Source organism: Musa acuminata, chromosome BXJ3-5 (genome assembly GCF_036884655.1).
Source record: "Musa acuminata AAA Group cultivar baxijiao chromosome BXJ3-5, Cavendish_Baxijiao_AAA, whole genome shotgun sequence".
Taxonomy (NCBI): Eukaryota; Viridiplantae; Streptophyta; class Magnoliopsida; order Zingiberales; family Musaceae; genus Musa; species Musa acuminata.
Genome location: NC_088353.1, coordinates 44,166,818 through 44,183,836, shown reverse-complemented (window position 1 = coordinate 44,183,836; position 17,019 = coordinate 44,166,818). Strand labels below are relative to the sequence as shown.

At 42.9% G+C, this 17,019-nt stretch overlaps 1 protein-coding gene and 1 non-coding gene across 2 annotated transcripts; one reads left to right on the top strand and one right to left on the bottom strand.

Moving 5' to 3' along the window:
• Positions 1-2,769: 2,769 nt before the first annotated feature.
• LOC103986202 (uncharacterized) lies at positions 2,770-3,692 on the bottom strand. Its single transcript, XM_065150461.1, has one exon. The coding sequence runs from the start codon at positions 3,579-3,581 to the stop codon at positions 3,003-3,005; it is 579 nt and encodes a 192-aa protein (XP_065006533.1). The 5' UTR covers positions 3,582-3,692; the 3' UTR covers positions 2,770-3,002.
• Positions 3,693-5,861: 2,169 nt separating this feature from the next.
• TRNAS-UGA (transfer RNA serine (anticodon UGA)) lies at positions 5,862-5,943 on the top strand. Its single transcript has one exon. It is a non-coding gene; the product is annotated as a tRNA-Ser (tRNA).
• Positions 5,944-17,019: the final 11,076 nt, after the last annotated feature.

The window sequence follows — 17,019 nt, the reverse complement described above, 5'->3', positions numbered from 1 at the left end:
ATCACATCCCTGTAGCCAAATCCCAAACACCCTAACTTGACATCTATTCATCATAAGCGAAAGCACAGTGCACAGCTTTCTTACGTTAACAAAGCAATCAAAGAAATGTAAAACGTAGTCGAAGCAAAGCCCTGCGCGATTGCATCCCTCACCACCATTCTAATGGTCGACAGGGCTTTGGGTTGAGCTGTTCTGTTGCTGGGATTGACGAGGCGAGGAAGAACAAAGTGCCGAGTAATAGGGCATATCAAGGTACCGGCCACGCGATAATAGTCAGCAGCCACATAGCACCAACACGGAGCCTCGTGGCTAATATGGTGCATTGCATCGATATGACACCTCAGACTCGGATGAGATGATCGTCTGTTCCGGTGCTATCTGAGGCCGTATGAGACGATGACACATATCACAAAGTCGTTTCGGAAAGCTTAGAATGGTGTCACACAGCGCGGATCCATGCAGGTCGGTCGATGCTCGCACAGAAGATATAAACCGACCGCCCGAGGAGTCGATCGCCATTAATAGATCACGTATGATCGACACTCGTTCATATATATAAAAGCCAACCTCTTGATCGGCGTCAGGGAGAGAACTTCGCATATTCAACTCACTCTTATTCCACTAAACTCTAATTTAAGCTTCAAAGAAATCGAGTCGGGAAATCCCCCTCCCGCCTTTGACCTAAGTGTAGGGGTTGGCGACGAAGAAGTAGGCGATGAGGCCCACAACTCAATCCGACCTGACGCTCACTTCCGTCACTCGAGTCTTCACATGGGGCAATCTTGCATATCCGGGATCGGACCAAGCTATGCTGACTCATCGACCACGGCGTAAAAGTTCACCAATATTGAGCTTGCGAAGGGAGGCCATGGTGCATGAGGACCATCTATCTAGGTTTCGAGTTGCATGCAGGAAATGGTGCTGAGAAGTGCTTATGCAGGCGGCAGAAGCTGCTCCCTAACCCATTTTAGATTGTTTGGGTTGGATTGCTAATAAATAGTGTTCTCTAAGTGAGATCGATAACACATCGCATGATGTGGTCTAACCTACCAATCAATAATTGTTCTTAAAGTTGGATTACCAATAAGTTACTGACACACCTAATGTTCTAATAATGAATCAGATGCTTCTAAACCCATGCCACAAGTTCATATACTGGTCATTCTTTTGTGAAACATGCGAAAGCTTATTGCTAATGACATTACAATAGAAAGAGATGGAGGTGCAGAAGATAAAAGAAAATGCATCAAACCACACACTTCTTTTTGTGTTTTGGGTACACCCAACTCTCTTGTTGTTTAGCTGTTCTTAAGTTATTAGATACGTCAGCAATGATCGGATGTGATCATCATCTGCACACTAATTGAAACAAGTAAAACTTGGGCTGATGGCCCAATCAGCCCGGTTTTCATATCCAATTTCTTCTCACATACGAACCGAGATCTTATAGGAGTCTGAATCACCTCTACCCTTACCGGTGTCTTTTGGGATCTACCTCGAAACCTACAGAAGTTCGTTTACAATAATGATAATTCTAGCAAGCCACAAGATCAAACCATGAGAGATGAAGGCAACGACAGGGGAAGAACAGACATGGCCTTTTCTTCATTAATGCCTGAGGACACCAGCTCCCTTGTCCTGGCCATGGAACAAGTGCTTGTGATTCCTGGAGTGTTTACATAATACCAGGAGAAGTTTTGAGGGCTGTAATGAAGTAAGCCTCTGCATGCATCGTGTGTTTTTCTCAACTGGATTAGGAATCCCAACTACGAATAATTTTAGCTTCACCTTTACCTTTAAAGAAAAGGAAGGTTAACATGGACAACTCTGAAGTATGGTTTGTTTCTTTGTCCTACAGATTAATGAAGCTTGTCTGCTTGCCCGGACTGACCCACATGTCCACTATTCATAATTGAAGAGGTCTTTCAGAGATGGTGGGAAATTGAATGGCAGGGACACCCATTCCTGCTTAAAGCCCTTTACCTTCAGACTCCAAATCTGCTGGTGCATTGTCCCACTCATCCACTCCAGGCTGCACCAAATCAAAGCTGGTGGAATTCAATGACTTCTATTTTCCAGTCACTTGGCTGGAACAGTTGTGGAAAGGATTAGCAGATGAGCGCTTGCTAAGGTGATGGCTGATGCATGTTATAAGCCAGATGTAGCTTAGTGCTTTCTTGGACTGGCAAAAGCCACGTATTGGCATGCAGGAAAAGTGAAAACCAAAACAAGTAAAAGAAGAGAGGTCCACAGAGTACTTGACATTAAGATCTTGAATTATGAGTAGGTGCTCCGGGAGTACACAACAAGAAAAATAATTATATGGAGGTCCGCAGAGGAAGCTTATCGTTGATTCATGCACCCATGGAAGCATGATCGAGATGGGCCTCATCGGGGAAGCTTATCGTTGATTCATGCACCCATGCACATAGGGAGACATATATCCTAATAATCTTATCATCAAATTGGGTGTTGAGTAGGAATCAGTTCCTATCTTTATCCCTCTTAGCGATAGCGAGAATTTGATGATCGTGCCAGTGATATCTTCACCAAGTTGATCGTTTATCGATGATCAACAGTCAGCAGACTATTCCAAGAAAGAGAAAGGATAAGTATATATGGCCGCCACCAAGTACTACACTGATTCAAGCAACACTGTCAAAGATGGATAAGTATATATGTCTTCATAAGGACTAGTAGTTTAGCACCTCGTTTGCTTCGACACAAGATGGATAAGCTCTTCCGAAGCCTGTTATAGTGACACTTCCATCAATAAAGCTCCAATCTTGTACTGGGACAACTTACATGTCACAAAGAGTACGAAACCCAAAAGGAAACAGCGTGAGCTGTGCCACTACAAACCTTTAAGCCACGTTATTTTGGATGCAGGACAAACACTTCATCCGTAGATATTATTAGACTAATCTTATCTTTGATGTATGAGACTGATGACCACAGAGACCACTACCGAAACACACGGCAGCAGTAGGTAAGATGAACGCTTAAGCAGCAGCACCTTGGCCGGATCCACGACCGTCGATCGGCAGCAACGGGTTCTTCATAAGCACTGCGGAGAAGCAACGCTTGAGCCCGCCGCCAGCCCTGTGTGGCACCCCGAAGCAGAAAGTTGATGTTGGGGACCCGTCATCGGACTCCTCCTCGTCGCCCCTTGATGAGAAGGACGACCCTGAGATGGAGTGCCGCCTGCGGTGATCGTAGCTGAGAGATGTTGCCGGGGACAACGATGAGGGCGACTTGTGGGACTTCCTCAAGCTGAGCTTGGGGAGTATGATCCGGATCAGATTCGACTTGGGGGACTTCCGACAACTCTTGTTCTTGGTGCTGCAGTAGTAGGAGGGCGGAGGAGTGAGAGGTGGCAGGTTGGTGCTTGAGGCGGTGTGCTTGGGCGTGCCAGGCTGCGACTCCCATAAGAACGGGACTGCGCCGGAGGCCACCCCGTAGTACACCCTAAATGACGGGTGGGTCAAAGAGCTTTCCTTGGACAGCAGCCTGCAGTAGAACTTGTCATCTTGTTTGATCTGGAGAGACGGTCTGGGAAGCTCTGAGCTGCTGGAGAGCATCCTCAGTCGTGAGAGAGAGAGAGAGAGAGAGAGTGGCGACCAGTGCTTACAGACAAATGAATCGTGGACTTGCTGGGTCTTCAGCTTTGTAGGTCAGAATTAACTAGGTGAGATGCTGATGTATAGAACGTGCACTTGCATATATGTGCTTTCTGACTCATAGGAGCATGTCATGCTACATTAGACTAAAATTTCACCATGACCTTATATCTATATACATATATATTAATGGATGAATGGCAACTGACACTCTAATCAATCTTCTGTGAGTGGCAAGCATCAATACTTGGGGCAAACATCGATGTCATGGAGCACAAGGCAGACCATTCATTGTGGTTATTAGGAGAGAGGCCAGTGGTTTGGATAGAAGGGGTAGGTCGATATGGGGGATGAAATTAATACGGTGGTGGTGAGAGATGGGAAGACCATTTATTGTAATGGTATGGTTGTGGCTTTGTGATATTGAGCAGTTAATGCACCTTCTGAAGGTTGAGCGTAGTTGTAAAGATGATTGTTGTCATATATATATATATATATATATCTGAATACTTGTTCATTCAAATGTCCTGAACTAATTGCACTCATAAAATGAGTAATTCTAAAACTCATGTTTCATATACTAAGCAACTAAAATGACAAAAATGGGAGAATATTTTATGATGACTATATGATAAGAAATATACTAACAGTTAATCATCATATGATACAATCATTATATTGAAGCTATCATGAAAGAAAAAGAATTATGTTACTATCCACCACTCATCTATTCGTATGGATAAAAGTCCAAAGCAAACAATTCGGGGTTGTCTTTCCTCTACCGCTCATGTACACAAAACATCAAGAGGGAGATGTTTAATCGATTACAAGTTATCCCCTCTAAAACTAGGTATAAAAGCTAATCCTTGGCATAACGTCGGGGGGGCCCTTTTTCGAAAAAAATCTACACCCACTAAGAGACCTTGATCACTAACTTAAGTATCGGAATGAAGTCGAGAAATATTTTTCGACATCGATTTTAGTGTATGTGCTACCTTGGGAGTTAGATATTTTCACATCAGAATCATCTCAAAGCTAGCTATCTTGATCACTACCTCGTATACTATTAACTTAGACATCAACGATGATTTTCTCTAATACTATATAAAGCACAAAAATATTTTCCTCTCTTTATCAATTTCGTTTTATGTTGTTTTATTGAGAATGAGGTGGGAAACTTAGAGCTACATCTACTATATAATTATATATGCCACATACAATAATCAACAACATAGATTCAAACTATTGGTATAGAAGAACTCCATCCTTCAACAACCACCACCTTTGGTGGATGAGATGGTCGAACTTTGCTCATCATCATCATCATCATCATCATCATCATCATATATATATATATATATATATATATATATATATATATATATATATCACTAGTAAATGAAAGGCGAAGATTTGATATGAAGATGATATAAACCCAAGGCAAGATGTATCGTAATACTCGATCGAGAATGCAGAATAATGGGAGACAATGGTGAATTAGTGCGACTAAAACAAGCTCACCAAATTGACTTAATGCAGAATAATCGGCACCGAAAGATTTGGAGCTCCCTCCTCCATTGTTCGTCTTTCCCGTGCATGGGATACTGCATGTAGATTGCAGCAAAACTGCTCTCATGTTAACTTGTCGGAGTTGCAATTAAATACTTCATGTCAGTGCATTTATTTTACAGTAGATGTCGATGGCCGTAGCACGATTTAGTATTGTGGTTGGAATTCCGGCAAGGTTGATGCAATGGTTACTATCTTCTTAGTGTTCTCGAGGTGAAAATTGGCTCACTCTTCAATTACAGTCATTTTACATGAGAGTATTTCACAATGTCATATCTCAGTGATTTATGATTTTATTATTATTACACTAATTTCTATTAAACATTTTTTTTTGTTTTTATTGGGATGGATACTGGAGTAATAGGATTTGCATGAAAATGATGTTGATTCAGTTCATGAGAAATATCCATTCATAAGAATATATCTATTTATGATGTATGATATATCATTGTCTCGAGGTATTTAGGATTGATTGCCTATTCTCCCTCCATATGTAGCGTCTCTTTCTATAGAGTTTATGAGCTCCGATCAATATGAATAAATGATATATTCAACTTGTGATTTATGATGACTTTATGTATAATATATTATACGGTCTAATTGTACGATCTTTTTGTCTACACTCTCTTAATATTAGAATATTAAGTTTGAAGTAGAACAACAAGCAAGATCGTCGATATGTCCGAGTGGTTAAGGAGACAGACTTGAAATCTGTTGGGCTCCGCCCGCGCAGGTTCGAACCCTGCTGTCGACGCGCTTTTTACCCTTTTTCTTTTAATATTTTGGGCCTTTAACTGGGCCGAAAAATAGCCCAACTTCTCAAATGATGCACAGCCCAAAGAAGTTTCAAACCTCGTCTTTATGCCTACCGCGTCCAAGAAGAAGATGTATGCAGACCGACATCTACAACTGGCTACCAGCCGCCACCAATCGTAGAGAGCTCATAAATGGATAGCAACAGCAACAGCAACAGTGTTTACTATACGACTCCTTTGGACGTGCATGCTTGCATGCCGCATACATTGATGGCTCCTCCACTCTCATCTCCGACTACCCACCCTCGTCCACGGACATGAAATTAACGCATTGTAGCATTGATGTGTCATAGTGCTGCTACTGTTCCTCCTCGCGTCGTCTCCCCCCGCTGAAAGCTGCGATCATGCCCGTGCACCGCCAACCGAGGGGACTCCGCCGCTACGGCACGTAGAGGCGGTTGCCGCACTTGCACCGCCACGCCTCGGGGTAGTACTCGGAGGTCACCGGTGTCCCGGGCGGGACCGGCACGTGCACCGGCCGGCACGGGGTGCACTTGCCGCACTTTGACGCGCACCGCGGAGGATACGACCCCGGTCCCATCAATCCCCTCCGCTCCCCCTCCTCCTCCGCCGCCGCCGCCGCCGCCGCCGTGCCTACCTCACGTGCTGACCACGGACCCTGCAGGGTACAGTCGCTTCAGAGGCAGTGCAGTCGTAGCAGTCGTACTAGTAAACGCTCGAAGACGGAAACCCGCGCTTTTTAGCGGACGAGCGCGTGAGTTTTCTACGTTGCGCCGCCGGTCAAGCTTTGCAGAAGTCGCATCAATCGTCAATCGTAGCGATTGATATCATTTCTCGTCGCTTCACGGCAGGAAGAATCAGAGAAGAAATCGAGTGAGAGAAAGGAAGTGCACCTGCACGAAAGACTTCGTTCTCGCGCTTCCTATCCCTGTAGCAGAGAAATGGAGAGATGGAAATGTTATATGATTGCAACATTGGCCGAGGAAAGAGAAGCGCATGCATACAAACGCAAAGCAGCAAAGCATCTACAAGATTTGACTGGAACTGCAGATGATTACTGCTTAGATCTCCAATGGCACAAAAGAACAGGGTTCTAATCACCTGTTTCCTCGAGAAGAGCAAAGGCCGAGAGGAAAGAGAAAGAAACACAGCACAGAAGCGCCATCCTTGACGCCCATCCTCCTCTCATTTTCCCCATCCTCTTCTGCGAAGAAGGAAGCTCCACACAAGCCGAAACAGCGGGGAGGAACGAGGGAAGCAGAGTGTGTCGCAGACCGCGAAGTACCTCTTTCCACCTCTCTCCCGATTCACCAAGTCTGCCTTCGCTCACCCTTTGTGCTCTAATCCCTGTGGGAACTCACTGTTTTTGTGTTCTCCGAAGCCAAAAGAGAAAGATCACCTGTAGCATTCTCTCGTTTAAAGCTCTTCTTTCCTGCTGCTTTATTCTCCAAAGCTACCAACTCTTTCTCCGCTCTGCCACCTGAGTGCACGCTTCTTGTTATTTATTGACATCGCTCGGTATCAAAGTTAAGCTATAGATCTGCTGATGTGATCTAAGGTACCACTATTTAATCCCAAGTAGCACTTCTGTGAGTCACATGGCAGTGAGGCAAGGTGCAGTTTGGTTGGGTCCAGGTAGGGGAATGCATGCATGCTAAAATCATGGTTGCACTTTAACCTATTTGTATAGGTTTCCATGTGATCTAGATTATTGTTTTAGGGGTGAAAACAGTACAGTAAGAAATTGTGTTGCAAATGCTAACTTGAGGAAATCAGATAATAAGTTGAGCTACAAGAATACAATGTTTTCGAAGTAGTAAAGGTGTTATATCAATGTCTTCCAGCTGTCCTTCACTGCAACCTTAAACCCATATATGATAGTGGTGAGATCATGATGAAAGCAAAGTGTTACTGTAAATGATGGAATGTAATTGACAGGGGAGGAGAAAGATGGTTGGAAAACATTAGCAGTGAAAACAGGTGAGAATCCAATGGTACAGTTTCTGAGGCCTTACAAAGACCCAAAGAAAAGAAGGAATCTCTGCATCCAATGTTGGTGTCTCATCCACTGTCCTCTACCATCATTGGTCTCCTTGTCTGATGCAGCAACAATTTGCTCTTCTTCCTTCGTGATAAGCTATCATCTTAAACACATCAGCATCTGTGAGGTGTCTGTAAGTCTAATCCACCATCGCTGCTGTCAGGTACTTGTCTTAGGTTTTGGCAAGGTCACTCAGGTGACAGATCTCACCAGGCAAACCGAGAACCGCTTTGGCTTTCAGACAACAGATAAGAGAGTCGTGCTAGAGAGAGAGAGAGAGAGAGAGAGAGAGAGAGAGAGAGCGGTTGTCTCTAACAACTGGATCATGTACACGTGATGTCCACTGCCCAACAAGATCATTGATCTTGAGGGTGTCTCAAATGAGAAAGGTTGCATGTTCTTCCTGAATCCCCCTCCAAAGGCGATGGCGACTCCAAAGCTCGAGCTATTAAAGTGAAGAATCCTTTTCAGAACCCATCTCCTTCCATGCAACTCTTCTTAGCCTTTTCTCCTTTAGGTCCAAACAGCCATGTGCCATCCAACTGCAGGAACGAGGACCTCCGTGGCCTGTGCTTGGCTCACACGAACCTGAGCTGTGGGTTTGGTAAACGAAGGACCACAGAGGCAGAATACCATGGCGGCCTTGCGCTTTTGTTCCTTAGCCATGGTTTCCATATTCCCTTGGGCACAGTGGTCTGATCTCTGCATGCAATTTACTGCTCAAATGTAGCAACCCAACAACTCCATGCGCACTCTTTTGCATGCCTTGTGAGCCTGACACCGTTGCCATAGTTGGGTGGGCTGAGTTCAGTTCAGAAGCCAGTGACAAAGGTGACTTGAAGGCTTCGTCTCAATTAGAGTGATGGAAATCTGGATAGCTAAACATGCTGCTTCCCTCCCATGCCCATTGCTAGCCACAAGCACATTTTGGAGTGCTAACATTAATTGGACCTCCGCAGACTTGACCAACAAGAAATTTACCTTGGTGTTCTTGGTGCAGCAAAAACAGTGGGGAGAGTACCTGCTCCATAAGATTGAGCTTATGATATGAAATATATCAGAAGTTAGACATGTCTATACTCCAACAACCTGAGCACATGATTAGGGCCAAAGCTTTAGCCACTGTCTCGGTCACCTACTTAGGGCTCAGAAACAAGGATTGGAGGATAAGGAAGAGCCCTGTTGTGCCCATTTGACAGGATGGACTAAAGAGGACATTAACCAAGAAGGAAACTATTAGAATGTACCCAACAATGGGGGAATGCACATTTCCAACATTACGCTTGATTGTCTTCTTTACTGGATCTGGTTTGTGTTCTTATGTGTACAGAAGAACTCTTAATCATCCTTAGCCCGAAAGAGGAGGAGAGTCTCCATCATCTTCCAGCTCACGACACTGTGGTGGCCTGCATGTTTTGATGGTACGCATGAAATATTGTATCAGGTCTACAGATATGTTGCTACCAGCAGAGGCTAATTAGTTTACAGTCCGTGCGGTTCAGTGCAACAGCCACTATGTTTCAGATTAGTGTTGACAGAAGAACTTATCCTCCGAGCTGATGGTTCAAAACTAGAATCACTGTGGACAAAGTATGAATGAACTATATGTATTAACTATATATGCATTCTTTGTTTCCTACGATATATGTTGTTGTTTGGGAATAGAAAAGTTAAATGAAGTTTTGGATGTACCTCTTAGTATTGAAACTTGTGTCCTGGGAGTATGCATGCAACGTACGTAAGTGTTGCCCGGGATCCAAATTCCTGCCTTCCTTTTGGTTGTGGCGGCATGAAGCCATTGGCTTGAGAGTGCCACGGAGGAGTTGACTTGGATAGCTCGGTCAGTATCACCAGGTTAATCTCTGTAGGAAGTGTGGTTCTACAAATAGATCTGTGTGCATGTCAATCAAGCAGAAATGACCTTTTTAGTCTGCGTTAGTGTTGCTTTTCCTGTGAAGCGAAGGAAACTTGGTGGAACATCCTGAACTAAACAGAATCGATTACCCAAGCTTGGCCAGAATGATTGCAGTATGGATGTTGGACCAACTTCCATGAGCTGAAACCAAGTCTCTCAGATGTTGAAGCAGTGACCAGGAACTATCCTAAACCAATCTAAAGCAATTGTCATATGATAACTGAAGGAAAGGGAAGAAACCATGCTAAAGAAACATAAAGCTTGAATATACACCCAACCTACATGATGCTGTCTGTGTCAGGAGCTGAAGATGAATTCACTGAGTAGCTTCCGGGAGGGACTGCAGCCATGACACAGGTTCGGTCACAAAACCAATTAGTAGATATTGATAAAATGATAGAACGAAGAGTGAAATTATAAAAGTAGATGACTCACACCTCAATTAGTGTCATATAATGTCTATTTATACATAGTGAGGATTTTTCTCAACTTAGTAGTGAGATTTCCTCATGCAGTTGTGGAAATCTCTCATCTGCTATGCAATTGAGGAAATCTCTCTATTATCATGTGCTCACAAGCTCGAACTCCTGTCAAGGATACCAATCTTGGACCGATGCAACAAATATAATTTGTGGGTTAGAGGCTTCGTGAGTGAGTCTGCTAGTTGATCAGCCATATGAACATAAGAAACACGAAGTTGACATTTGATAACTTGATCTCGCACGAAGTGAAAGTCGATGACAATGTATTTCATGCGTGAGTGGAACACTAGATTGACGTATAGGTAGGTAGCTCCAATATTATCACAATATATTGTAGGAGTAAGGATAGAGCTGACTTTGAGTTCCTTGATGAGATTTCTAACCCAATTGAGTTCAGCAGCAGCGGTAGTGATGACACAATATTAAGCTTCAGTTGTAGACCGGGTGACTACCTTTTTACTTCTTAGAACTCCAATTGATTGGATTAGACCCAAGAAAGATGACATACCCTGAGGTGGAGGTGTGATCATCAAAGTTTCTCACCCAACCAGCATTAGCAAAGGCATAGAGATGAAGTGGAGTGTGTTTGCGGAGAAAGAGACCATGACTGAGGGTCCCTTTAAGATATCGTAAAATTCGTTTAACCACAGACCAATGCATAGCAGAAGGATGGTGCATGTACTGAGATAGTTTATTGACTGCAAATGAGATATCTGGACGGGTGAGAGCCAAGTACTATAAGGAACCAAGTACTTGGCGGTATTGAGTTAGTCTGTAGGAGTGCTGCCATCACATATTTTGAGTGATGCACTAGTAGAGAGAGGAGTTGCAACCTCCTTTGCATCCTGCATATTTGTTTTGATAATAAGTCTTGAATATACTTTCTTTGTGATAGGAAGAGACCTGAGGAGGATGTAAATGTTACTTCCATTCCCAAAAAGTAGCTTAGGGGTCCTAAATCTTTGAGGGAGAATTGATCAACCAATTGCTTTAAAAATATCTGAATCTCCAAGATATCATTGCCTGTGACAATAATATCATCTATATACACTAGAAGATATATTGTATTTTCATTTTGTTGTCGTAAGAATAAACAAGTATCAGACATGGAGTTGATGAAGTCAATTGATATCAGAAACGATCTAAGTTCAATATACCAAGCTCTTGGAGCCTAACGAAGTTCATAAATAGCTTTTTGTAGTTTGCAGACATATCTCGGATACTGGTGATGAACGAAGCCAGGGGGTTGTTGTATAAAGACATCTTCAGTTAGAGTCCCCTGTAAAAATGCATTATTAATGTCCAGTTAGCGTAAGTGCCAGCCCCTGGAGATGGCCAAACTTAGAATAAGCTAAATTGTTGTAGGTTTAACTATGAGGCTGAAAGTCTTTGTAAAGTCAACTCTAGGTCGTTGATGAAACCCTTTGACAACTAAACGAGCTTTATATCTAGCAACGAATCCGTCTAGGTTCTCCTTAATTCGAAAGACTCATTTACACCCGATGATGTTTTGTGTAGGATGAAATGACACAAGAGTCTATGTAGAGTTATGAAGCAGGGCATCATATTCTTCACACATGGCTTTACGCCAATGTGGAGATTTTTGGGCTTGAGTGATTGTGGTAGGTTCACTGGTCTTAGGAGAGGATTGTATGAGAGCATGTAGGTCGAGAACCTGATATGGTTTAAAGATATAACTTTTTGAGCGAGTTGTCATTGGATGTCTAGGAGCTGTAGGTTGTGATATTAGTATGGGTGGTGGAGAGGCATTGACATGGGTTGGGTTAGGCTGACATACATCAATGGCACTAAGTAAAGAAGGTTGTTATGTTTATGAGGATATAACACTAGTAGTGGGTGATATTTGTAAAGAAGGAAGAGAAGTAATGGAGGGAGTGAGGAGCTGTTGAACCGGGAGAACAAAAGAGTGTGGATCTTGAGGAAAGGGACTGGATGGTGTGGTGAGAGGTTCGTTTGAGGGGATCGATGGTATACTTCAGTGACATATATTTGTTAGAGTAGCTTGCATGGTAGGAGACTCATGGTTTTGAAATGGAAAGGCATACTCTACAAAAATAACATGGTAGGAGACAAAGACTTTCTGAGTTTTAGGATCATAACATCGAAAGACATTATGTTCTAAGAGCATATCCTATGAAAATACAAGGCTTAGATCTTGGTGTGATCTTATGTGGTGTATAAGAACGTAGCCATAGATAACATAAAAAACTAAATATTCTGAGTTTGTGAAGATTAGGGGATTTGAAAAATAGTTTTTCAAATGGTGATTGATATTGGAGGACTAGAGTGAGCATAGTTTCTACGATATGTCGATGTTTGCATTCAGCAGAGCCAACTAATTGAGGAGTGTATAGAGGTGACTTAAGGTGTTGGATGCCACAGGTTGAGAGGTAGGATGTGAGGGCTTGATATTCATCGCCACCATCAGAATAGACTTTTTTAACGGTAGACTGGAAGAAGTTTTTGACCAGCTTTTTAAAGTTGGCAAAGATTTTTGAAACTTCTGATTTATGACGGAGAGGGTATATCTATGTGTACTTACTAAAATAGTCTAAAAAATGACATAAAAACTAAACTTATCAAAGGAGGTGATGGGAGCAGAGCCCTAGATATTGGTATAAATAATTTCAAATGGTGTAGAACATGATATGGAAGAAGTGCCAAAAGGAAGTCTATGACTTTTATTACTGAGACAAGCATCACAATGAGTAATAATACTTGTATTTTTAAGAGTAGGAAGAGAATAACGAGAAAATAATTTATTTTGGATAGAGAGTGAGGGATGATCGAGATGACGATGCCACACATCAATTGGAGCTGCAACTGAGGAGTAGACAATGGGCTGTTTTACTTGTGGAATTGACGGCTATTCATAAACATTGTCTTTACTCTAGCCTTGGACCAAGGATGCCCCCATCTTTGACAAGAAAAGAGTTAGGAAATAATTCAACGGATGTATTATTTGTTTGCAAAATTGAGAAACGAAAATGAGATTTCGTTTAATGTGAGGTGCACACAAAACATCATTGAGTGTAAAAATTATGGTAGGTGAATTAAGCATTGTAGAACCAGTATGAGTAATAAGAATTCCTTTACTGTCACCGATGACGATGTCTTCATTTCTAATGTAGTTATTGTGGATGGACAAGTTCTATAGATCATAAGTGATATGATGGGATACGTCAGAATCCACGATCCAATTTTGATCACTAGTGTTTGGAGTAGTCATGAGATTTGCTTGAGGCCAATGTGATTGAGTAGGAAGTTTGGGTCAAGATCGACAGACCTTTGTAGAGTGACCGACTTTGTCACATAGTTGGCACACAACTTTTTGTTGGTGGTGAGGGCGCCAGAATTGTTGAGGAGTGAAGTAGCCATCTTGGGTGTTGTGATTGGAATATTGATGACGTTGAGGAGGTATGGTTTGTTTGGAGCTCATAGGTTCAGGAGGCATCTTGGTCATACCTTTGTTGATAATCTTGTTATACAAATTGCCCCTCCTCATAGATTTTTGATTGACTTGAGCTGTGATGGATGATCTTGGCAATTTATCTTCATGCTTTAGATATATCTCATAGTCAGTCAGCTTGTCGTAGAGTTTTTCGAAAGACACTGATGAGTCATGTGCCCGTATTGCTGCTGCCAATTCCTTATACTTGTTACCGAGGCCGTTGAGGATATGAACAGTGATTTCTTGATCACTGAGAGAATAACCTATTAAGGTCAAATTATCGATGATAACCTTTATATTGTGTAGATAATTAGTAACAGGACTTCCCTCTTGTCTAGTTGTCATGAGACTAGATAGGAGACTAAGCATGCGAGTGCGTGAACTATTCGCTAGGGTAGTTTGCAACTTGTACCAGGCTTCGACAACAGTGTCACATGAAGATATGAGTAGGGCGAGGGATCCAACAACCAAGGCTTGAATTGCCTAGAGGATGAGACGATCTTAGCGTAACCATAGTTTGTTGTCCGGATTTGATATTGGACTGGGTACTCATGGGATGTTTAGCATTGCCGGTGGACAACGAAGGGAGCCATCAACATAGCCTAGAAGATCATAGCCAAATAGGAGATTAGAGAATTGAGCATGCCAGGATGCATAGTTACCACCTTTGGATAATTTGAAGGGATGAGGGTTGCTACATTGATAAAAATAAGGCTTGTATATGGGAAAGTATTATGGTTCCAAGTGGGAACAACAATTGGAGCATTAGAGGTAGATGACAAGGACATATGGAAGTAGGTAAAAGGTTGCAGTGACGTCAATGATCAAGGAAGAAGAGGTGGTAGTGGTGCATATCAGTGTCACCTGAGGAAGGTTGTTGGCAAACAAGGTCTTTGTCCATGGAGAAGGTTAGCTTTGTGTAAGACGGTTGCAGATCTTTGTGCAACAGATCAGCAGTTAGGGATCTAGGCATCGATGCAATGATGTAGCAAGTGGTGTGGAAAGGTTCCAAATGCTGCTTGTCGAGGTGAAGGTGGAGCAGGATGCAATGGCTGCCCCGATCACCGATCAGAGGCAGCGGGAGAGAACTGCAAAGATTGTTCGGCAACAACAGAAAGGGATGGTAGGCCTACACCAAGACAAGGTCCTCGCCAAGACCAAGACGTGACCCGGTAGGAGCGTGTCCATAGGAAGATCAAAACGCTACCACAGGATGCCGTTGGAAACAGTGAGGACGATATTGCTGGAGGTGAGGACAGCGATGGCAGAGGCATTGGCAGGAGTGGAAGGTGGGAGGTGAGAGGTGGGTGACTGCGGTGGCTTGAGTTCATGCACACAGCAGTGATCCACATGGTGCTGTGCATGGCGCAACTATACGTATACGTAGAGGAGAGCGTCGGACCGCCCAACGTATAGACTGTTGAGGGCACATGCGTCTCCTTTGATCTTCTCAAGTCTGTAGACTGTTGTGGCAGATCAGTGAAGACTACTAGAGTGAGGAAGATGAGGACTGACTACCGAGTCTCACTTGGGAATGTGGCTACAGCGACGATGGTCGCTGGCCGAAGGTAGAGATTCACACTTCTCTATTATCAGATAAAGAGAACGCACATCTCAATTAGTATCATATAATGTCTATTTATATATAGTAAAAAAGAAATCTCTCTTCTGCTGTCCAAGAAATCTCTCTATAATCAGATATATCCAAGCACCTTTTGTTGACAAGTAATTCCAGATATCCATTGAGATCTGACAAGTTGATAGATGGTCAAAAATCCATCGTCCAATCACCTTTTGTTGCCAGTGAACAGTCTGCAGAATACGGGGCCCTGAAATTAAGTAGCAAAAGGCAGAATGATTCAGATCTGCCAAGCAAGCAGCAGGAAATTAACCTGGCTTGTAATCACATTCTCTAAGAATCTGTCTATAAAAATAGATTAATAGCATCAAGATGATTGTCTAGAAGAAGCAATGTGAAACACATGATAAGCTATGATATTTATATACATAAGATTTGCATTGAGCACCAGATTCACTTGGGTTTCAACCTTTGAGACATATGAAGAACAACCCCAAGCATGCGCATAACCTGTAGCGTACATACAGACTACAGCTGATGGGCTTACATGGACTTGTAGGAACTCTGTCTCCGGCTTTGGGGAATCAAAGTGTTTCCGACTACATGAATGAATTCATGGTTTCGACTTGCATGCATTTTTGCTTGGAATGCTCGTTCCGGCTTTGGAAAACACAGACAGATGGTTTTGGCGTACATTACACTTGACAAGTCCCCCTTCATGCACGCATGTATGCATGCATTTGCTTTGGGAACCATATGGCTTTGGAAAACCGATGGTTGCGGTGTTGCTGATTTCAGCTTCTTTCCGGTTTCGTGGAGCTATCAATCTGTGGGCATCACAAACAAGGTTATGGCACTCTCTACACCACACCACACCCCACTTGGAAGTAGTAGGAACCAGGAAGTAGGGTAGATCTCCTCCCATTAAGTAATTGCAGTTTGATCCTTCTCCTTGCAAGTTGTGCATCAAAAGCTACGGAGTAATCCTGCTTGAAGTCTCACAGCACACGGACAATGTAAGCAGACAACAGCAGTGATGTCCACTGGAGATATTAGGTATGACCAAACATCACAGCATAAAATTGGGAAAGATAACATTAAGTAGTATGATAAGGTGCAGAATCGAAGTGGTCCAGTCTCCTATTATCACCCTCGTTTACAGCTAAGATTGCCTGATTAAGAGATAACGATGCACATATGACGTTCTTTAAGCATAATCCAAGAATGGCCATACAATGAACTAACCTAAATAGGAACTTGTCACGTCCATGTCCCCTTATCTTTTGGGTAGAAAACCATTGTTATCGTACGATAAACCCATCTCGAAGAGCTTTAGTCTTCGAAGATAAGCTGCCATTGCATGCACGAGAGAGAATTCTTACTGTTTCCAGCCTCGCTTGGAGACAACAATAAAATACGCTGCAAGATTTGAGCAGTGTCGTGGAGAGCTTCCTGCCTGGAGTCTACACATGCTTTTAAGAACCCACTTGGTGAATACATACCGGGAATGGGGCCTTTTGCGATCCTCTGCGCAAAGGCTATTATGAACTATTATTATATATGTT

Bases quoted from the DNA above. Each gene is read 5' to 3' on its own strand.
- LOC103986202 (XM_065150461.1), bottom strand. From the start codon at position 3,581: ATGCTCTCCAGCAGCTCAGAGCTTCCCAGACCGTCTCTCCAGATCAAA.